This window comes from Vipera ursinii (assembly GCF_947247035.1).
Source record: "Vipera ursinii genome assembly, chromosome: 2".
Taxonomy (NCBI): Eukaryota; Metazoa; Chordata; class Lepidosauria; order Squamata; family Viperidae; genus Vipera; species Vipera ursinii.
Genome location: NC_139513.1, coordinates 23,254,017 through 23,277,492, shown reverse-complemented (window position 1 = coordinate 23,277,492; position 23,476 = coordinate 23,254,017). Strand labels below are relative to the sequence as shown.

General features: G+C 41.6%; 1 protein-coding gene across 1 annotated transcript in view; it reads right to left on the bottom strand.

Annotated features, from left to right (window-relative positions):
* Positions 1 to 19,284, bottom strand: part of LOC310635846 (zinc finger protein 197-like) — a 97,965-nt gene extending 78,681 nt beyond the window's left edge. Inside the window, exons 1-4 of the mRNA XM_083355152.1 lie at positions 19,092 to 19,284; positions 17,772 to 18,200; positions 16,562 to 16,676; positions 16,385 to 16,452 (exon numbers count right to left, since the gene is read on the bottom strand). Coding sequence (XP_083211278.1) covers positions 16,385 to 16,452; positions 16,562 to 16,676; positions 17,772 to 18,188 — 600 coding nt within the window. The 5' untranslated portion in view covers positions 18,189 to 18,200; positions 19,092 to 19,284. The remainder of the gene's footprint in view (positions 1 to 16,384; positions 16,453 to 16,561; positions 16,677 to 17,771; positions 18,201 to 19,091) is intronic.
* Positions 19,285 to 23,476: the final 4,192 nt, after the last annotated feature.

Below are 23,476 nucleotides of genomic sequence, written 5' to 3'. Positions count from 1 at the left end.
CCACATCTACCTGGTCTAAGCTACCTGGACACCTCCCATGGTGTCAATCCAGTGGTGTTAAAACTGCCATACAACCTGCAGGAGAAATGGACACAACAAGGCTCAAAATACAAAAGACACTAAAATGTATCTTTCCCTCCATTCTCATATTTTTGCAGGTTCATCAGTGAACAAGCCTGGACAAGAAATGATCCCAGCTTCAACTTCAATGAATCCAGTGTGCCTGCTCCACCATCATCATCAAGGTATGACAACACAGCAGCTAAACACAGAGACTTACGTGGAGCTCTGTTTACAAAAAAGACGGACATCTCACCTCCTGTACCATCTCCTGCCCAACGGAGTGGTTCAGGTGATGGAGATAAAGATCCTAACTGTCAGTGCCCTATTCACAAAAACCCTCACCCTCTTAGGTAATGTCTTGAACTTAGAGCAAAGACTATACAAGAGCGGAAAGAGGTTCCCCAAAAACTTGGAATATGCTACAGGTGCTGTGCTTCTTATGATCATTTTGTTAAAGACTGTAAAGCCTTTGTCAAGTGCACAGAATGCAGTAGTGACAAGCACGTTACAGCTATGCATCTTGCTCCACTTCCAGGCAATCCACAGCAACCACCTGCATCCAACCCTGCTTCAAATCATGGTGGGGAGCAACAAAGTCACGTTCCAGTCACAACAAATGTCTCATCTTCATGTACTGAAGTGTGTGGGAAAGATTTCAGTCACAAATGCTGTGCCAAGATATGTTTAGTCAAGATATGGTCAGCCTGAAAAAGCTACCAGGATGTATGCCATAATAGATGAGCAGAGCAACAGGTCCCTGGTCAAACCCAAATTCTTTGATATCTTTGGCATACAGGGACATACAACACCATATACTCTCAACACCTGTTCTGGTCGTGTAGAGAACTCTGGTAGAAGAGCTGATGGGTTCATGATCTCTTATATCAAAGCAAAGAAGGGCATATCATTGCCTTCATTGGTTGAGTGTGACTAAATACAAGACAACAGGGAAGAGATTCCCACTCCAGAAGCTACATATCACCATCCCCACTTAAGGCACCTGGCTACTGAGATTCTTCCAATGGACATGGATGCTGACATCTTAGTCTTGCTGGGAAGAGACATTCTCAGAGTTCATAAAGTACGCCAGGATTGCAATGGACCTGATGATGACCCATATGCACAAAGACGTGACCTAGGCTGGGTAATAGTGGGAGATATATGCTTAAATAGAATGTGCATACCATCTGAGATCAACTCCTTTAAAACTCACATGTTAAGGAATGGGCGTGCATCTCACTTCAGACAATACCCTCACCACCATGAAGTAAAGGAGAAGCCTCTTGACATCATCCAGGTATCTGATGTTATCCCCATCACCTGTGATGATAACTTAGGCAGCACAGTGTTTTATACTACACGTGATGACAACAAAATAGCCATGTCAGTTAAAGACAGAGAATTCATCAACATAATGGACACTGAATTCTCCAAAGATATGTCTAACAGCTGGGTTGCACCATTACCTCTTCATGCCTCAGGATAAAGCACAGCTGAGGTCTTCAAGATCCTGAAAATGATCCAGAGATTCGTCCTGACATTAAGACCCTTCTCACCAGATCTGAGCAGAGCAGCATCATGGACTATCAATGCTTTGAACGGTTCTCCAAGTGGACAAGGCTTGTACGCATTATTGCAAGGTTAGTCCATATTGCACAATGCTATCACACCAATCTAGTGACACTGAACGTCAAGGCTGGCACTTATGCCAAAAATCTCTCTCTGCAAAAGACAACTGCCTCTGGAATCGATGGAAGGACGCAGGAAATGGCAACATCAGAACCCCAATCTCCAAGTTGGAGACCTTGTTCTGCTCAAGGACCAACAAGCTCAAAGAATTGAATGGCCCAAGGGACTCGTTGTGAAAGCCATTCCCAGTGATGATGGGAAGAGCCTTGGTGGAGCAGTGGGCTAATGCCTCCTTAAGTAACAACAGCTGCCTGCAATTAGTGCCGGTTCGAGTTCCACCAGGCTCAAGGTTGACTCAGCCTTCCATCCTTCTGAGGTAGGTAAAATGAAGACTCAGATTGTTGGGGGTAATAAGCTGACTTTGTAAAAATGCCGCTTGGGCCCCCCGAAAGCCCTAATAAGCAGGCATATACATAGAATGAAGACTATTGCTAAGCACATTGATTTGTGCTTCCTAGATTGTAAGCCCCCTTCATGGATTACTGCCTTGTCGTGGCGAAGGGGCTTGCGTAATTCAATGAAGCTATGAGCTATGCCGTGCAGGGCCACCCAAGACGGACAGGTCATAGCTGAGAGTTCTGACAAAACGTGATCCACTGGAGAAGGAAATGGCAACCCACTCCAGTATCTTTGCCATGAAAACCCTATGGACAGTACCAAAAGGCAAAATGATATGATGCTGGAAGATGAGCCCCTCAGGTCGGAAGGCGTCCAATATGCTACTGGGGAAGAGCAGAGGGCTAGTACTAATAGCGCCAGAAAGAATGAAGCGACTGGGCCAAAGCCGAAAGGACGCTCAGCTGTGGATATGTCTGGTGGTGAAAGGAAAGTCCGATGCTGTAAAGATTCTTTCTCCATAGGAACCTGGAATGTAAGATCCATGAATCAAGGAAAGCTGGACGTGGTCAAACAAGAGATGTCAAGACTGAACATCGACATCTTAGGTATTAGCGAACTAAAATGGACAGGAATGGATGAATTTAATTCAGATGACCATCAGGTATACTACTGTGGGCAAGAATCCCTCAGAAGAAATGGAGTAGCCTTCATAGTCAATAAAAGAGTAGGAAAAGCAATACTGGGATACAATCCTCAAAATGACAGAATGATCTCAGTTCGAATCCAAGCGAAACCATTCAATATCACAGTAGTCCAAGTCTATGCCCCAACCACCAGTGCTGAAGAGGATGAAATTGACCGGTTCTATGAAGCCCTACAGCACCTTATAGAACTAACACCAAAAAATGATGTCCTTATCATCATGGGGGATTGGAATGCTAAAGTAGGAAGCCAAAAGATAACTGGAATAACAGGCAAGTTTGGCCTTGGAGTACAAAATGAAGTAGAATTTTGTCAAGAGAATACGATGGTCATAGCAAACACTCTTTTCCAACAACCCAAGAGACGGCTCTACACATGGACATCACCAGACGGTCAACACAGAAATCAGATTGACTATATGCTCTGCAGCCAAAGATGGAGAAGCTCTATACAGTCGGTAAAAACAAGCCCAGGAGCTGACTGTGGCTCAGACCATGAGCTTCTCCTTGCAAAGTTTAGGCTTAAACTGAAGAAAGTAGGGAAAAGCACTAGGCCACTCAGGTATGAATTAAATCATATCCCTGTTGAATATACAGTAGAGGTGACAAATAGATTTAAGGAATTAGATCTGATAGACAGAGTGCCTGAAGAACTATGGACAGAGGTTCGCGACATTGTACAACAGGTAGCAACCAAAACCATCCCAAAGAAAAAGAAATGCAAGAAAGCAAAATGGTTGTCTGAGGAAGCTTTGCAAATAGCTGAGGAAAGGAGGAAAGCGAAAGGCAAGGGAGAAAAACATAGATATGCCCAATTGAATGCAGAATTCCAGAGAATAGCTAGAAGAGATAAGAATGCCTTCTTAAATGAACAGTGCAAAGAAATAGAAGAAAACAATACAATAGGGAGGACCAGAGATCTTTTCAAGAAAATTGGAGAGATGAAGGGAACATTCCATGCAAAAATGGGCATGATAAAGGACCAAAATGGCAGGGACCTAACAGAGGCAGAAGAGATTAAGAAGAGGTGGCAAAATTACACAGAAGAACTATACAAGAATGAGCTTAACGTCCCTGATAATCACAATGAGGTGGTCACTGACCTCGAGCCAGACATCCTAGAATGTGAAGTGAAGTGGGCCTTAGAAAAGCTGAGCAACAACAAAGCTAGTGGAGGTGACAGTATTCCAGCTGAGCTATTCAAAATCTTAAAAGACAGTGCAGTAAAAGTGCTACACTCAATTTGCCAGCAAATTTGGAAAACTCAACAGTGGCCACAGGATTGGAAAAGATCAGTTTACATTCCAATTCCAAAGAAAGGCAGTGCCAAAGAATGTTCAAACTATCGCACCATTGCACTCATTTCTCATGCTAGTAAAGTCATGCTTAAAATCCTACAAGCTAGACTTCAGCAGTATGTGGATCGAGAACTACCAGAAGTACAGGCAGGATTTCGAAGAGGCAGAGGAACTAGAGATCAAATTGCCAACATACGCTGGATCATGGAGAAAGCTAGGGAGTTCCAGAAAAACATCTACTTCTGCTTCATTGACTATGCTAAAGCCTTTGATTGTGTGGATCATAACAAACTGTGGCAAGTTCTTAAAGAGATGGGAGTACCAGACCATCTTATTTGTCTCTTGAGAAACCTATATGCGGGTCAAGAAGCAACAGTGAGAACTGGACACGGAACCACTGATTGGTTCAAAATTGGGAAAGCAGTCCGGCAAGGCTGTATACTGTCACCCTGCCTATTTAACTTATATGCAGAGCACATCATGAGAAAGGCAGGGCTAAATGAATCAAAAGTTGGAATTAAGATTGCTGGGAGAAATATCAACAACCTAAGATACGCAGATGATACCACTCTAATGGCAGAAAGTGAAGAAGAACTAAAGAGCCTCTTGTTGCGGGTGAAGAAGGAGAGTGCAAAAGTTGGGTTGAAACTTAACATTAAGAAAACCAAGATCATGGCATCTGGCCCTCTCAATTCCTGGCAAATAGATGGGGAAGAAATGGAGGTAGTGACAGATTTTGTTTTCCTGGGCTCCAAGATCACTGCAGATGGGGACTGTAGCCAAGAAATTAAAAGACGCTTGCTCCTGGGAAGGAAAGCCATGGCAAATCTAGACAGCACACTAAAAAGCAGAGACATCACCCTGTTGACAAAAGTGCATATAGTCAAGGCTATGGTCTTCCCAGTTGCAATGTATGGCAGTGAAAGTTGGACCATAAGAAAGGCTGAGCGCCAAAGAATTGAGGCCTTTGAACTGTGGTGCTGGAGAAGACTCCTGCGAGTCCCTTGGACTGCAAGGCGATCAAACCAGTCAGTCCTAGAGGAGATCAATCCTGACTGCTCTTTAGATGGCCAGATCTTGAAGCTAAAACTCAAATACTTTGGCCACCTAATGAGAAAGAAGGACTCACTGGAGAAGAGCCTAATGCTGGGAAAGGTTGAGGGCAAGAGAAGAAGGGGACGACAGAGAACGAGGTGGCTGGATGGAGTCACTGAAGCAGTAGGCGTGAGCTTAAATGGACTCCAGAAGATGGTGGAAGACAGGAAGGCCTGGAGGAACGTTGTCCATAGGGTCGCGATGAGTCGGACACGACTTCGCAGCTAACAACAACAACAACAAGATTGTAAGCTGCCCTAAGTCTTCGAAGAAGGGCGGGATATAAATGGGAATTTTAATAAAAGGTACGTAAGGTGGAGGTAAGGGTTGCAAGGCAAGGCACCATAAAGACTTTCATCAGACCCATCACAGAACTTGTCTTCCTTTTGCCCCTTAGAGACTGAACTCGTTGCCTTTCCTTGTTGGATCCTGACTTGAAGAAGAAAAGTGATTTAACCTTTAATATAGACTATTTGAGGCCTGAAGTTGCAGTTGTTATTGTTGCAATATATGCATGTTCCTCTTTTAGGTCTTTCAGGTCTTGAAGACAACAAGCAAATCACAAATATTTATTTGCGTTTGAATAAATACCGTTATAGGATTATATAGTGGTATTTTACAATACCAGATGGGGAGTGTCCTGTTACATCAGCCATAAAATATTATGCAGTGCATATTATGTTGCCACCATGTGGTTGTTTGGGAACTACAATATTTATGTTAATTTGTTCAGCCAATCCCTCCGATTTTGTGACGTAGTTCCTCCTTCTTCTTAACCCTGAATGTTCTATCACTTCCTGGGCACCATTCACATGCGGTCTGCTCTCATGGTAGGACTATTACTGTCTTTGACCTTGAAATACCATCCATTTCATCATCTACTACATCTTGTCTGCAGTAAACTTCTCTGCATGCAAATAAAGGTCCTCGTGGATGATAAAAAGGTAATTTAATGAGTTCTGCTGTCTGGCAAAGACTGTCAGCAGTGATAGCATCCACTTATACAGGCCAGCCACAGGGGTCTCAGCAAGGGGATACATCACTAAACAACAGTCGGAGTCAGATTAAGGTGACCTCAGACTGCATATCAGCAACAGTTGCATAGGTTGATGTACTCCACGTTTCAAGAGGAGGGCCCCTATATTACTTTCTCAGCCCCAGCACAAACTACTTTTCTGTTCTGGCTGCCTCTTGGCCCTTTAGATTATTTATAATTATTATTGGTTGATTGTTAATAATGAGCCTCTGCATCTTTAACTATTAAGTTCACTGGCTCTTACTTAAATTTGAGATACCATTAAAAGTTTATTCAGGCAACTCAAACTGAGACTTCATGAGGAAACAGTGCTTTAATTGATCAAATAAAACAGCTGGGTTGCAAACAATCTGGAACCCTGGCAGAGTTACATCCAGAAGTGCCACACCTTAGAATGTTAGTAGCATTGCTTTATAAACTTTGTTAGCCAATGAAAATCAGACAACAGAGCCATTACATGTTAAGTGTTTGGAACGTGGCTCAAGATCCCAAAACAAAGTCACTTGGAATTCTAGCAACAAAGTTTTATTTAAAAAGAAGCATTTGGTGAACTGAAACACACACAGGAGTTCAGTCACACCTTTAACAGCTGTTTGACATATTTTTATATCCTGCTCCCGACACAGATTCCCCCCTCCCCTATCACACTCAACGCCCCTTCCCTAATCATCCAATAAATTATCCAGACCGCCTAAAACCACTGTCCCTCCCATGTTCCCGGAAGCTCCTTTGTACACATCATATCTATCACCATCTAATTTTCTGTTAACAAAGCTCAGCTCCTATAGTTATTTCTGTATTTCTTCTGCTTGTGATTTAGGCTAGCTACAACTGCTTGTCAGAATTTATGACTTTCAGGTGGCTTCTTCTATCGATCTTTAGACTCATTAGAAATTTCTGAATAATAATCTATTCCTTTCACAAGGAAGACATCAATCACTCTTGTACACTCCCTTATTCCCTCCTTCAGTATATCCCATCCATGTACATGTTTCCCACACTTCTCTGAAATTTGTCCCTGACACAAATGCTGATTATAGAAGCGAGATAGAAGTAGTTAGGCTAAACAATTTCTTTTGGTTCCAGATACAGGACCCTTCATTCCTCCCTTTTTAATTTTAACAGAATGCGTTCTGTTACTTTGTGACCAATGGTATATATTCCTTTGTTATTGCGGTGATAGTCAGAACCTTAGATGGCTTATGGGGTTTTTCACCACTTACCGAGGATGCTATGACCATCATCCCTGAAATGGTAGAAGCAACTGTTCTTTGGATAACAGGAATCAAACATGGCAAAACCAGAAGACCTCAAAAAGCTAACACAACCAGAAAAATTTCCCTTCGCCACTCACCAAAGATCTCTCCAAGCCAGCTTGTGTCCAGGGCATCTGTCCAGGTTTCCAAAGAAGCTGGGTGTATTTCCTCAGCATGCAGGCAGCAGTGTGTAAAAGGAAAGCCAGACACCCCTTGTTTTCACAAACTTTCTTTTTTAAATAGTATTTTATTTTATTTTTTAATTTTACATTTAAGTATTTAAAAAGCAACGTGGTGGCTGGGTTAATCAATAGTTCAATAACATACAAAATTCTTTAGTACAAACTTCAAGTTATAACATTAAATATTTCCTCTCTTTTTCCCTTAATAGCAACTATCTCGTTTTTAAGCTACTACAGTTCTTATCATATCAACTAAGTGAAAACATCATTATTACATTTATCAATAAATTTTTAGCTTATACATATCTTAATTACTTTTACATTCAATCTTTATAGGCTATCAATGTCCTGTTATTGAGTTTTCCCAATTTTTAGTTTCCCATCAATATTCAAATTTAACATTTGATATTTTTAATTTCCAGGCTTTAGGTAACCAGTTTCCCTCATCTCAATTCATAACAGAATCTAATATTCAAAATACACATATTATCTATTTGAATATAGTCTTGTTTTATTTGCTAAAAGTTACAGTGGGACAAAAAAGTATTTAGTCAGCCACCAATTGTGCAAGTTCTCCCACTTAAAAAGATGAGAGAGGCCTGTAATTTTTATCATAGGTATACCTCAACTATGAGAGACAAAATGGGGGGAAAGAATCCAGGAAATTACATTGTAGGATTTCTAATGAATTTATTTGCAAATTATGGTGGAAAATAAATATTTGGTCACCTACAAACAAGCAAGATTTCTGGCTCTCACAGACCTGTAACTTCTTTAAGAGGCTCCTCTTAAAGGCTCCACTCGTTACCTGTATGAATGGCACCTGGTTGAACTTGTTATCAGTATAAAAGACACCAGTCCACAACCTCAAACAGTCACACTCCAAACTCTACTATGGCCAAGACCAAAGAGCTGTCGAAGGACACCAGAAACAAAATTGTAGACCTGCACCATGCTGGGAAGACTGAATTTGCAATAGGCAAGCAGCTTGGTGTGAAGAAATCAACTGTGGGAGCAATTATTAGAAAATGGAAGACATACAAGACCACTGATAATCTCCCTCATTCTGGGGCTCCACACAAAATCTCACCCCGTGGGGTCAAAATGATCACAAGAACGGTGAGCAAAAATCCCAGAACCACACAGGAGGACCTAGTGAATGACCTGCAGAGAGCTTGTACCAAAGTAACAAAGGCTACCATCAGTAACACACTACGCTGCCAGGGACTCACATCCTGCAGTGCCAGACGTGTCCCCCTGCTTAAGCCAGTACATGTCCGGGCCCGTCTGAAGTTTGCTAGACAGCATTTGGATGATCCAGAACAGGATTGGGAGAATGTCATATGGTCAGATGAAACCAAAGTAGAACTTTTTGGTAAAAACTCAACTCGTCGTATTTGGAGGAGAAAGAATGCTGAGTTGCATCCAAAGAACACCATACCTACTGTGAAGCATGGGGGTGGAAACATCATGCTTTGGGGCTGTTTTTCTGCAAAGGGACCAGGACGACTGATCCATGTAAAGGACAGAATGAATGGGGCCATGTATCGTGAGATTTTGAGTGAAAACCTCCTTCCATCAGCAAGGGCATTGAAGATGAAACGTGGCTCGGTCTTTCAGCATGACAATGATCCCAAACACACCGCCCGGGCAACGGAGTGGCTTCGTAAGAAGCATTTCAAGGTCCTGGAGTGGCCTAGCCAGTCTCCAGATCTAAACCCCATAGAAAACCTTTGTAGGGAGTTGAAAGTCCGTGTTGCCCAGCGACAGCCCCAAAACATCACTGCTCTAGAGGAGATCTGCATGGAGCAATGGGCCAAAATACCAGCAACAGTGTGTGCAAACCTTGTGAAGACTTACAGAAAACGTTTGACCTCTGTCATTGCCAACAAAGGGTATATAACAAAGTATTGAGATGAACTTTTGTTATTGACCAAATATTTATTTTCCACCATAATTTGCAAATAAATTCATTAGAAATCCTACAATGTGATTTCCTGGATTCTTTCCTCCCATTTTGTCTCTCATAGTTGAGGTATACCTATGATGAAAATTACAGGCCTCTCTCATCTTTTTAAGTGGGAGAACTTGCACAATTGGTGGCTGACTAAATACTTTTTTGTACCACTGTATCTATTTCCCACCACATTAAATCATCTAATTAATAATACAGTATCCCCTTTAATAAATCAAAACCATTATATATACTGTCTGGGTTAATCAATAAAGTAAACATATTCATATTTTTTTTCTTTTGGGTCTAATTTTTAAATATTAAACAAATAGAATCCTTACTTTCAACTAATTTCCAATTTTCAATTTAATGACCCAAATTCTACTTATCTCAACTTCTGCTTTAACCCTCTAATTACTAATATGAAATCCCTTCTAATAAATAAAACCCCAATTTTCTTCAGCCTCATTCTGGCTTTCTTCCTTTGCCAACTAGCCTCCCATGTCAGCGCTTTTAGATCATCAAATAGATCTCCCTCTATTATTATACATATCATTTGAAATAACAGAGATCATTTAGTTGCCAACTATTCAATTTCTTTTATTAATTAATTAGTCCTTCCATTGACTATCATGTTCTTGTTTTTCTTATCCACTTTTTCCCTTGCCTTGCCTTTCATTTCTTTCTTCATTCATCCCTGTTTTATTTATCCCTCATAATCCTTCTTTTTCTAGTTTATTGTTTATTACGTAGGGAATACACCTCAGGAAGATGTGCTTGCACGGAGGAGACAAGATGGCGACACATTAGCAGCTCCTTAAATAAAGTTCTGGCTTGTGACAGGCCTTATCTCTTCTGGCTTAACTCTATGACCCAAAAATTGTCATTCAGAGGCAAGAATCTGGACTAGCCCCAGCAATGATACTGGGACCCATCAATCCATAGATCAGGAATGAACAGAGAAAAACTAAAGTACAAATTCTCCTTTAAGTGCAAGTCCTGAAGATTCCAATGGTTTGAAGAGATTCTTCTGGATTTGTAGGTGACAATGCAAGAGGGGAAAAACAGAGATTTAGGTACAATTAGTGAAAGAAAGAATGTAGATGGAGAGAAAAAAAGGGGTTAAAAAGAATTCAGTTAACCTCTCTGCTCTTTTCAGTCTTACTGTCCAGTTTGACACAGAATTGACAATTAAATAAAAAGCTTCAAACATGAGCTTCTCAAATCCTTCCAAAAACTTTCATGTGTTAATACATTTTTAAAGCAACTAGAGTTTAATACATGAGTATAATACATGACTCGAACATAACCACAGCACTGATATTTAATTTTATTTAAATCGAATTTAGACTTCTTCTCAGCCCTCATCACACTATAGAATAGCAAAATGCTTGAAAATAATTTGCACAATCACTTGTGGGGCTTCTGGTCGTTCTGGCTTCGTTTTTGAGAGAGGAATTCTTCATCGTTCTACACCAAGGGTATACATTTGATTTTTCTATTTTTTCATTTGTGCTTGGGGAAGCAGCACCTTTTGAATGTCTTCACATCCTTTTGAGAGCTATGACCAAGTGGGAGAAACATGTCAATTGGGGAGCAGGAAGCGCATTACTGAAAAAATAAAATAAAATGAACCTATACATGCATAAATTCAAAAACTTATAATAATTATAATGGCGCATGCCCATTGTTTTCATTTTCGTTACTAAATTCATCTCTCAAGGCCTCTAAGTTAGAAGGATGAAAAAGACAAAAAACACCAACCTTCTTTTCAGAATTCAGTCTGTGTAAATTGGAAATCCATAGACTGAGCTCCATGTGGATTCTTTTATGGGAAATAAGATGACTATTTCGGGTGAAGCCCTTTCCACACTCCATGCATTTATAGGGCTTCTCCCGTGTGTATCCTTTGATGGAATGGAAGTGTATGGTGTTGACTGAAGCCCTTTCCACATTCCATGCATTTATAGGGCTTCTCTCCTGTGTGGATCCTTTGATGGATTGTAAGATGAGTGTTTGTTCTGAAGCCCTTTCCACACTCCGTGCATTTATATGGCTTTTCCTCCATGTGAATCCTTTGATGGGATGTAAGTTGCCACTTTGTCCTGAAGCCCTTTCCACACTCCATGCATTTATAGGGCTTCTCCCGTGTGTATCCTTTGATGGACTGTAAGATGACTTTTTGTTCTGAAGCCCTTTCCACACTCCGTGCATTTATATGGCTTTTCCCCTGTGTGGATCCTTTGATGGGATGTAAGTTGACTGTTTCTTCTGAAATCCTTCCCACACTCCATGCATTTATAGGGCTTCTCTCCTGTGTGTATTCTTTGATGGGATGTAAGTTCATTGTTTGTCTTGAAGCCCTTTCCACACTCCATGCATTTATAGGGCTTCTCCCCTGTGTGTATCCTTTGATGGGATGTAAGTGTATGGTGTTGACTGAAGCCCTTTCCACATTCCATGCATTTATAGGGCTTCTCCCCTGTGTGTATCCTTTGATGGATTGTAAGATGAGCGTTTGTTCTGAAGCCCTTTCCACACTCCGTGCATTTATATGGCTTTTCCACCGTGTGGATCCTTTGATGGGATGTAAGTTCCCACTTTGTCCTGAAGCTCTTTCCACACTCCATGCATTTATACGGCTTCTCCCCTGTGTGTATCATTTGATGGGATATAAGTTCACTGTTTCTCCTGACGCCTTTTCCACACTCCATGCAGTTATAGGGCTGCTCCCCTGTGTGTATCCTTTGATGGGATGTAAGTGTATGGTGTTGACTGAAGCCCTTTCCACATTCCATGCATTTATAGGGCTTCTTTCCTGTGTGGATCCTTTGATGGACTGTAAGATGACTGTTTGTTCTGAAGCTCTTTCCACACTCTGTGCATTTATATGGCTTTTCCGCCGTGTGGATTCTTTGATGGGATGTAAGTTCACAGCTTGTTCTGAAATCCTTTCCACACTCCATGCATTTATATGGCCTCTCACCTGTGTGTATCCTTTGATGGGATGTAAGTTCATTGTTTCTCTTGAAGCCCTTTCCACACTCCATGCATTTATAGGGCTTCTCCCCTGTGTGTATCCTTTGATGGGATGTAAGATTAGTGTTTGTTCTGAAGCCCTTTCCACACTCCGTGCATTTATATGGCTTTTCCTCCGTGTGGATCCTTTGATGGGATGTAAGATGCCACTTTATCCTGAAGTCCTTTCCACACTCCATGCATTTATACGGCTTCTCCCCTGTGTGTATCATTTGATGGGATATAAGTTCACTTTTTCTCCTGATGCCCTTTCCACACTCCGTGCATTTATATGGCTTCTCTCCTACATGGATCCTTTGCTGAGATGTAAGATGCATTCGTTTGCTGAAGCCCTTTCCACACTTCCTGTATTTATATAGCTTCTCCCTTGTGCTTATCTTTTTATAAACAGTCTTATTTCCATCCTCAGTGCATTTATTTGGCTTCTCTCCCATGTGAAAACTTTTCTGTGACATAACAGACCCATTTTCTTGAGAAAGTGTGAAAGTCCAATTGTAATTTTTTCCTTTGTCTTTGCATATATAATCTTGTCCTTTGACTTGGGATAGATAGTGCTCATTTACATCTATTGTGTCTTTGAATAGTCTTAAACCTTTCCCAATGTATTCTTTCTTTATTTTTCCTCGTTGATCAATAAAATCCTGCATCTGAGCATCAATGGAAGATGATCTTTCCTTATTCCATTTAATTGAAGTGTTTCTTTCGTGCCTTTGGAATCTTGTCTGAATTGCAGACTTCTCCATTACGTCTCTTTGTTTGAACACTTTCATTAGTTCTCTAGCGACTTTATTGTCATTCTCATTATCACCTTCAAAAGAAAAAAGAAATGAAAGTGATAGAAATGTTAGGGGAAAAGATCACCCTGTCAGAAATCAGATAATCCCTGAGTTATGAACCTTCCCTTAGCGAACGTTCGAATTTACGCGATAATGACCCAGTAGTGTTTACGAAAAACTCCTGAAATTACGAATTTTCCACACTACGGCAGTCATTCACTCTCAGGAATGACCACAGTAGCACTGCAACATTCACCCTAGCTATTTCCTCCCCCTGCACCCCAGTCTCCCTAGACACAAGGACTGTGGGTATGCACCTTTGCTTTCTTGGCTGTTCTAGGCCTTTGGTGCTTTTGTAGAAAATGGAAGCCTAAAGTAGCACAAGATCACGTGAGATCACTGATGTGAGATCGCACACTACTGATTTCGAATGATCTCACGGGAGTTTAGGCCTCTTTCTCTGCAACAGAAAATGGAACGGAAGCTGGGGGAGGCTTCCAATTGCCTCCGAAGGCCCACTCCGGGATTCGGAGGCCTTTTCCAGGCTGCTGCTGCCCGGAAAGGAGGCCAGGGGATGCGTCCGTGGGCTTTCAGAAACCTGATCTACAGGACTCCGTTGGCAGAACAGAAGCCAAGGGCGGTGGCCATGTGGCTCGAGTTCGGGGTGTGGGGGAGCAGGAGATAGGCATAACAAGCATCGTGAGAGTTCAGGCACTCATTCTCTGCGAAAGAGGATGGGTGCCTGAACTCGCATGATATTACAGCACATAGGAGCTTCCGTTGACCCTCCTATGCCAGAAAAGCAGGAACCCGGCAAAGAAGAGATGGATCCTTTCAAGGTAGGTCAATCTTCCAGGGCAGAAATGGAGGGGGAAGCATGAGAAATCTTTGTGAATTGTGGAGGCCTTGGGGGCCTGTTCCATCACTAGGCCCTCCATGGCCTTCCCCACCGAGATACCTCACGTGCAAATAATGAACCGCCTATTTGCCCATGCATTCAATTAGCAAATATGTGGGTGAAAGCAGGAGGTGATCTTCTTCGAGGTACAGGATTTATTCCCATGAATTTTTGAGTTACGAATGAAATGGGCAGGCTCCATTATATTTGTAACTCGAGGACTACCTGTAATTGCCTTCAGGTATTTTGCCAGATTCCAATATATTGTATATTTGTATAATTATAACAGTTTGGTATAGAAATGATAATATCACTATTCGTGAGGCATAAAAACTTGTAAAAGGCTGTGCTGGACCAGTATGTAACTCTGGTCCATTATATAGCTAGCTTAGGAATTAAGAACTGTGTTAGAGCATTTAGCATTTAAAGGGTTAAATGCTGTCTCCTTAAGAGATGGCCTCTGGGAAATGTAGTCTAGTTGTTAGTCAGTCCTATATCTTATCTAGTCAGTGGGAGGAGCTTCAAAGGTTATTACAGAATGTCCTGGCTATGTGCCAGGATGGTTAAAGCCCTTGTCTAATCAACCATCATGCAAGCATCGATTGGCATCCGTAACTATGCCTAGCTGAGATGGGGAATTATTCCTTTGTACCTACGAGAATGGACAGATATGACTATGACTGGATGTATACTGCAAAGTAAGTCCCTGCTTAGAATTCCTGGGCCAAAATAGCTGAAAACTGTTTGATGAAGTTTGGTATTACTGCAAACCAAGGAATTATTTTGTCACTAATATGTTTAGATAGAAATAGAAAAACAAATGGGATAGAATATATCTAAGCAGAATGCCATTGACCTATTTCCTTCCTAGGAGCAGTGGAACAGCACGACTTTTCCTTCTCCCTCTGAAGAGAGGACATCTATTTGGAGATGACTTCATAAGAAGTAATCCGTGGCATCTGACTACAAAGTGTCTTCCTAGACTGCCGGACTGCAGAATAGGAAACCCTTACCAAGAGAGGCCACGTTCTTATAATTGTCCAGCATGACTTCCCAATGCAGCGTTTTCTGGTGAGGATCCAGCAGAGACCATTCCTCCTCTGAGAAATACACAGCCACCTCCTCAAAGGGCAGAAGACCCTTCTGAAAGGCAAAAAAGTACAGAACAGATTGAGGAGGGACTATAGGATCTGTCCTATTGTTTAGAAATTCCCAAAGCAAAGCTATGCACTAAGGTAATTGGCTATGTTTAGTAGGATTCCATAGTTTAGGTGAGAAAGTGGACAGAAGAAAAAGCTTTTGATTGAAGAAATGTTTTAGACAGGTTTCACCAACTTGAATGATTTTGTAGGACTTTCAGTGCCATTCAGTTAAGTAACCCCAATTTCCTTCTGGATCAACCTCAGGATCCTTCTGGATTTACCAAATATCCAGCCGGCCAGCCAGGATCAATTCATCCATCCTCAATCAAAAGGCACTCAGTCCAGAGAAATCAATTAGCACGTGGCCCTTGGAAAACCCACCAATCAGTGACACTAACTTGTTTAACCTGGGTTTAAAGGCATAAGCACTTTAATTTGTGCTTAGATTGTAAGCCACCCTGAGTCTTCGGACAGTTTTTAGTGACTGTTCAAAGTTACAACGGCACCGGGAAAAATGGCTTATGCCCAGTTTTCACACCTACGACTGCTGCAGCATCCCCTTAGCCACATGACCAAAATTCAGATGCTTGGCAACTGACTCATATTTATGACGGTTCCAGGGTCCTTGGGTCACGTGATCACCTTTTGTGACGTTCTCAGAGCAAAGTCAATAGGGAAGCCAGATTCATTTAACAACCGTATTACAAACTTAACAACTGCAGTCATTGACTAAACACATGTGGAAAGAAAGGTCATAAAATGGGGCAAAGGTCACTTAACAAATGTGTTGTTTAGCAACAAAAATTTGGGTTTCAATTGTGGTCATAAATCAAGGACTACCTGTACTATGTACATCAGCTGATTTCCTGAGGGAAAAGGAAAATACAAATCTAGTAAATGAATGTTCTTCTCTCACCTGAGCTGGAGGTTCAATCATGGTTTCCGCTCCCCCAAAAGAAAGTGTCAACTTCCTTCTATTCTTCCCTGTGAGGGAGATAGAATTTCAAGAAGCATAATTAATGAAATGCCATAGAAAACACAGAAGATAAGAAAGTTAGGATTTATCAGAGGAATGGAAGGACCTCATTATTACCTCTTGAAGTGTCCTGATTTGGATCTTCCTCGGAGATCCTCCTGAAAAACAGTTCTTGAGGGAGATTTGAAGGATGCCTCATTCTTTCAGGATCTCTGATGTCCATTGTAAAGGACTTGACATAGTATGAAGGAGAAAAGAATTAATGGTCATCCAACATCATGAAGTGGTTTTTTACTGCAAAGCACTCAGTATCGATCAATTAGGCTGGGAAGTAAGAATTAAAGGGCTCTGCAAAATCTTTCTTCTAGAAAGGATAAGCAACTATAGAAAGATTAGTGAAGCATCTCCACATAGTATGAATGCCAGGGAACTCTGGTAAGGAGGCATTAAGAATTTGAATATATTGATCGAATGGCAAAGAATTGTGTGTATAATATAATGCCTGAACAACAGGAAGATATTTGGGTGAAAACTTTAAAATTTCTATTAAATTATAATTTGAAACAAATTTTTTATAAAATGATGTATCAATTCTATTTAATGCGTGATAACCGGCCAAAGATGTATAAAGGAAATTCAAATACATGTTCAAAATACAAATGTAAACAAGAAACCTTTTTCCATTTTGGTGGACAATCCAAAGAAATACTGGTGTAAGATTTACATTTTACTGCAGAAGATTCTCAAAGTGGGTATAAAAACAAAACCAGGGACTTTAACAGACAAAGAGATTGAGAAACAATCTCAATCTTTGCTGTTTTATATGTTTAGAGCATTAAGAATGCTTTTTGCACAAAAACGGAAGGATACGTTAATTGCCATAATGGAGAAGTTGCTGGAAAAACTCATGGCACTAGCAGAGATGGCAAAATTAACTGCTTTAGTTAAAGAAAAGAACACATCCAACCTTGTTTCTACTTGGAAATCACTTCTGGATTTTTTTCTTGGCATTAAAAAAAAATGAAATTTAGAGTTTCTTGTTATAGAATGGCTAGTTCTAGTACACATTAAGGATGTAAAAGTAGAAGTCGGAGGCTGTAATGTTACCATTTTATTTGACTGCACTAAAGAGTCAGGAGTCAATCATTTTCCTTTTTCCCTCTTTACCCTATACGTCTTTCTCTTCAATTCCCACCAGTTCCTACTATTTTCATTTTTTTGCATTTTATATCTTGATAAGCTTAATGATATTTTTAAAAGGAAAGAAAAATTTGAACATATTATTATATTCAAGTCCTTCTGGGCTCCCAAGAGGAAGTCCTCTCACCTGCAACTCAGCCTGCTCCTTCTTCTCCTCCTCCTGGCTCAGGAGAAAGCCTTCCACCAGGGCCACCGCCTGGGAGCTGCTCTCTGCTCCACACTCCCGCACCCAGCTCTCCATCTGCAGGGGCAGAAGCGCCAGGAACCGCTCCAGAACAACCAGGTCCAGCATCTGCGCTTTTGTCTGCTTTTCCGGTCTCAACCATTGGCTAGAAAAGTAGTGCAGTCGGCTGCAAAGTCCTCGGGGACCCTCATCCTCCTGATGCCGGATGCTCCTAAAATTCCAGGACTGAAGGGGTGAAAGGATGGTTCCATCGTCCAGGATCTTCTGGCCAGTTCTTGCCCAGATCTCCTCACCGATTCCAGACTGAACACTGGAAGGGCCTTTTCCAGTTCCCCCACTTGCTAAAGGAAGGCTCGCCATTCTTTCTCCGTCCTGTAACACAAATCCAAATGAGTTCAAGTAAACCAAATTCTTTTTCATTCATAGCAATGTTCATCTAGCCATGGGAATCAGAACAAGCCATTAACCCTCTTTGCCAAAGAGATAACTTTGTCTTTAAAGAAGATGAACAAATGACTTCCTTTTGCAATTCTCTGATAGAAAATAAATTCCAACAACTAGAACGTAATGGATTGGATCATTCATCTATACTCATCGCCATAGAAGGATGTATTTTTTTGGCCTGGTAAACTGATGACATCAATCAAGAAGATTCAGTGTATTTGGCATTTTGGATCATTTCTACATTGTTTTTACTTGCTTTGTAAAAATATAGATCTACATTTACCTATCAGCAGGGTTCACACAGCATACAAAAACTCAGAACAGGTTAACAAAGCATGAAAATTCAATTCACAAAAAATGTAATGCCATTCAATTGACCATGGCTTAGGACGCTCCATTTCTCTTCCTTCCTTCACACAGGAAGTCAGGTTCACACAATGTGTCCTAAGCACAAAAAGATCAATCAGATGCAGGGGCTCAGTTCACATGAAACACAAAGGCTTAAATACATAAAGCTTAACATAATCATCTGTTTACCCTCCTAAAACAAATTGAGCTGCAGAGGAGTAAAACCTAGTTTACTGTCATCCAGCACAGAGTGAGAACCTAGGCATAATCTTTTGCATTTTCAAACCTTTTCTTATTTCCTCCTTGAGATTTGCCATGCAAGCTCTCCCCCTACCCAGGAAATAGGGCGTGAAGGACGATCTAGATCCCCACCTTTCCTTTCTGGCATCTGGATTTCTTCCTGAGGGCAACGTACGTGGTCTAGACTAGCACACACAGAGACAAACATACACACAAACACATACAAACAACCTCCTTTGTCAGCTGCGGCTCCCTCCTTCAAGACTTTCTTGCAGCCTTTTCAACCGCCTGCGAAGTTCAAAGGGTTAAAGAGAGCGAGTCCAGCATCCTAGAAAGGCAAGGCTTACCGATGTCACTTCCTTCCCAACCGGCCTCAGCGGCCCAACGCTGAAGTGCGTGGAGTTCCTTTCTCTTTGCAGAGGCCGCCCTCTGGTGGATTTTCTGTGAACGGAAAGCGCTCCTGGAACAAGGAGAGACGGAGCGTTTCCCATGCGGGGGCAGGAGGGGGCGCTCACGTTTCCCTTGATCGGGAAGCCTTCTCAACGTGCTTTAGGCAATGTTATACATCCGTAGAGTGTGAGAGTGGCATCTGTTAAATTGGTCCATAAGGTAAACAGTTGGGGAATGTTTGCCAGGGGATTTGGGGGTTGGGCTGAGTTGGTGGTAATTCACCAAAAGGATGCTCTCACTTACAAGAGATGTTCACACCTAAATCTCCCCAAGGTCTTTACCAAAACCTTCTGTTTTTAAAACGGAGGTTTCCAGCTATGGAAGTGGTCAGAGTCCACACATTGGGTCTATTGGTGGCTTTTCAAGTGAGATTTTGACTAGTCAGGGCAGTAGCATTTATTTCATGTGCTTTCCAAGATCATTGTTCACCGATGTTAGTATTCCCACACATTGTAACAATTAGTCACACTTAGAGATGGAACAATTCTTTTGGCCAGATGGATAAAAAGTTTCTTTAGTGCTGAGGGAATTTCAACTGTGACTTCCAGTTCATCGTAAAAAGAATGAAAAACTCAAAAATATTTCTGGGTTGGTGGTATAATAGGATCAACCTGAAGCCATATTTGTGCCCGGTTCCATCGATAGTCCAAATGATGCTGAGAAATCTGCTGATCTGTTTATCTCGAAGCACGTTGGGTTGCAAGAATCAGCATTGCACTGGGAAGTGCTGACTCCTTTAACCACATTGAATTTCCTTCGATTGTGCCAGGTTGGCTAGGATGTATAAATGTATTTTGTGTGAAATAAGTAGGCCTGTTTCCCCACTTAGTCCATTTAGCTAGATTATAGTCAATAGCTTTACAATCTGGGGAATGGCAGAGCCTTGTATTAACTCTGGTCGTGTCTTGATTTGGATCATCCTGAGAGATCCTCCTGAAAAACATTTCTGGAGGTGAATTTGATGGATGCCTTCTCCCAGAATCTCTGATCTCCATTGTGAAGGACTTGAAAAAGTAGACAGGAAAAATAATGAATGGACAATACACATCAAGAAGTGGATTCTTCGGTGAACACCAATCCAAAGCGCCAGAAATCCATCAGTGATGTTGGAAAGCACAAAAGGAACAACTATCAGAACAAAGTCCTATAAGAATAACAACAAATAACAGAACAAAGTCCTATAAGAATTATCAGAGTATCTCCAGATATGATAAATGCCAAAGACTCTGGTAGGCAAGGGTTGAGAATTCAAACACACTGTTGATTAGATCTAACCACTTCAGAGTTCCCTTACCTATCAAAAGAAACTCTGGGTGGTGAACAAAGTAAAAACAATACAAAAAACAAAACTCTAAAGTAATCTAAGGTCAAATAAAATCTTCATAATCTTCAAACAGGGAAGGGGCTGGCATGATAAAAGCCTGTTTGGAGGCTTCTGAAAAATAAAACATCTCAATCTTGGAGAAATAAAAAAAAAATGAAGAAAGGTGGGAAGGAAAAAAGAAAGCTTTTCCTTAGTGGCGTAATAGTAACTGGCATCTTTTCCCCATGCCTAGAAGGCTTAAGAAAGCTCCAGGCTTTTATTATAGCTAGCATTTAAAATAGCCTCAATTATAATGTGTTTTTTGTTATGTATGGGGTTTAAGCAGCAGCTCAGCAAATACCACCAGGTGGCACTGTACCATTGCCAGATTGGATGGATAGCTTTCGGCGGGAGATTCAGATGATTGGATTGGCCAAGAGTGTACCTGGCAAGGTACAGGGCTTTTTTTCTCATTGAACGCTCAGAACGGAGTTCTGGCACCTTTTTTGGATGGAACCTTGTAGGGTAGGCAAGGCGGGTTGTATGACATGTATGAGTTCTGGCACCTTTTTCTTTTACAAAAAAAGCACTGGCAAGGTACATAAGGGGTACAGGTAACCCCCTTTGTTCAGTACAGTCCTATCACTAATAAAGAGCTGACTTGCTGTACTCATCTGCCTCTCATTGCCATGCGGTCCAGAACCCACTACACAATATTTTTCATCATTTTTTAATCTACATTGCAATCCTCTTGCCTTTAGATAAAGCTAAGGGATAAAGTAAATCCTCTAACCACATCCTATTTTTGATTGTGGTTAGTAGGTCTTGAGTAATTTCCATCAGTGCGGTTGAATCTGATCCTCAGTGATGGTGAACCTTTTAGAGACCGAGTGCCCCAAAACCGCCTTGCCCCTGGCCCGCCCCCGCCTCTCCTGCCCGCAGGGCCACCCACTGCCTCCATGGCCCACCACAGCAGATCACCCAGATGGTCCAGCAGCGTTATGGCAGCCACACTCTCTGTCTGCGCCCTGCAGCATCATCTGCATGCGATGGGGTGCGAGGGCGGAGTCTTGTCCTTGCTGCCCGGCTGCCATGTCCTTGACTGCGCTGCTCCGTGCAGGCTGCGCCCAGGGTGACTCTCCTCTTGGGGGGCTGCTGGTGAGGAGGGGGCCACAGGAGGTGGTGGAGCTGGGGCGATGGCATGCTTGCCCACAGAGAAGGCTCTGAGTGCCACCTCTGACACGCGTGCCATAGGTTCGCCACCACTGCTCTAACAGAAGAAATGGAAAGTCTAATGAATGCATAGCTCAGAGACAAACTTCAGAATTGGCTGTAAATTTGTATATATTACTCAGAACTGGGTAGAAACATTTTTTTTCTCTAAATCTTCCCACAGATTTGCGGACATAAAAATTAGGTGATGATTTACCCAAGGACAGCTTTTTATCATTTCAGTCATAGCTAGGTGATGCCAGTTACTATTAGAGAGTCAGAGTACAGGTAGTCCTCGACTTACAACAGCTCTTTTAGTGACCGTTCAAAGTTACAACAGCACTTAAAAAAAGTGACTTACAACCATTTTTCATGATTATGACTGTTGCAGCATCCCCACAGTCAGGTGATGAAAATTTGGATGCTTGGCAACTGGCTCATATTTATGACGGTTGCAGTGTCCAGGTTGCAGTGTCCAGGGTCATGTGATCACCTTTTGCAACCTTTTGACAAGTAGTCAGTGAGGAAGCCAGATTCACTTAACAAACCTGTTCCTAACTTAACAATCACAGCAATTCACTAAACAACTATGGCAAGAAAGGTCATAAAACGGGGCAAAATTCACTTAAGAAATGTTTCACGTAGCAGCAGAAATGTTGGGCTCAGTTGTGTTCATAAGTTGAGGACTACCTATATTATTTACAGAATAATAATTAATAATAATAATAATAGTAATAATAATAATAATAATAATAATAATAAAAAATAAAGTTGGAAGGGACCTTGGAGGTCATCTAGTCCAACCCCCTGCTCAGGCAGGAAACTGTATACCATTTCAGACAAATGGCTGTCCAATCTCTTCTTAAAAACTTCGAGTGTTGGAGCATGCAATTCATATTAAATTTAGATTGGGAAAATTCAACTTTCTCCACAAGTAATAATAATAATAATAATAATAATAATAATAATAATAATAATAATAATAATAATAATAATAATAATAATAATAATAATAATAATAATTTTATTTATATACCGCCCTTCTCCCAAAGGACTCAGGGCGGTGAACAGGGCAAGCATAAAAAATACAAAAATACAAAAGTTAAAAAGGATTAAATATATGCCCGACTAAAAACAGTAATTACAAATATTAAGATAACAATAAAAGAAACCCCACCCATCCCCCATCAGGCCAGGCCGGCTTGTTCGAATAAAAATGTCTTTAGGTCGCGACGGAAGGAGCGAAGGTCGGGCGCCATCCAGAGCTCAACCGGTAACCGATTCCATAGCTCCGGGGCACCCACAGAGAACGCTCTCCCCCTGGGGGCCACCAACTGACATTCTCTGACCGGTGGCACCCTGAGGAGGCCCTCTCTGTGGGAACGCACAGGGCGGAGGGAAGTTGATGCCGGCAGCAGGTGTTCCCTAAGGTACTCCGGACCCATGCCATGAAGGGCCTTAAACACCATTACCAGTACCTTGAATCTCACCCGGAAGACAACTGGTAACCAGTGCAGCTCACGGAGCAGAGGTGTAACATGGGAGTATCGGGAGACTCCCAACACAACTCTCGCGGCTGCATTCTGTACCAGTAGAGTAGAACGTATCAGTCACTTTTTCTCTCAATCTCGTAGAACTATTGTGACAATAA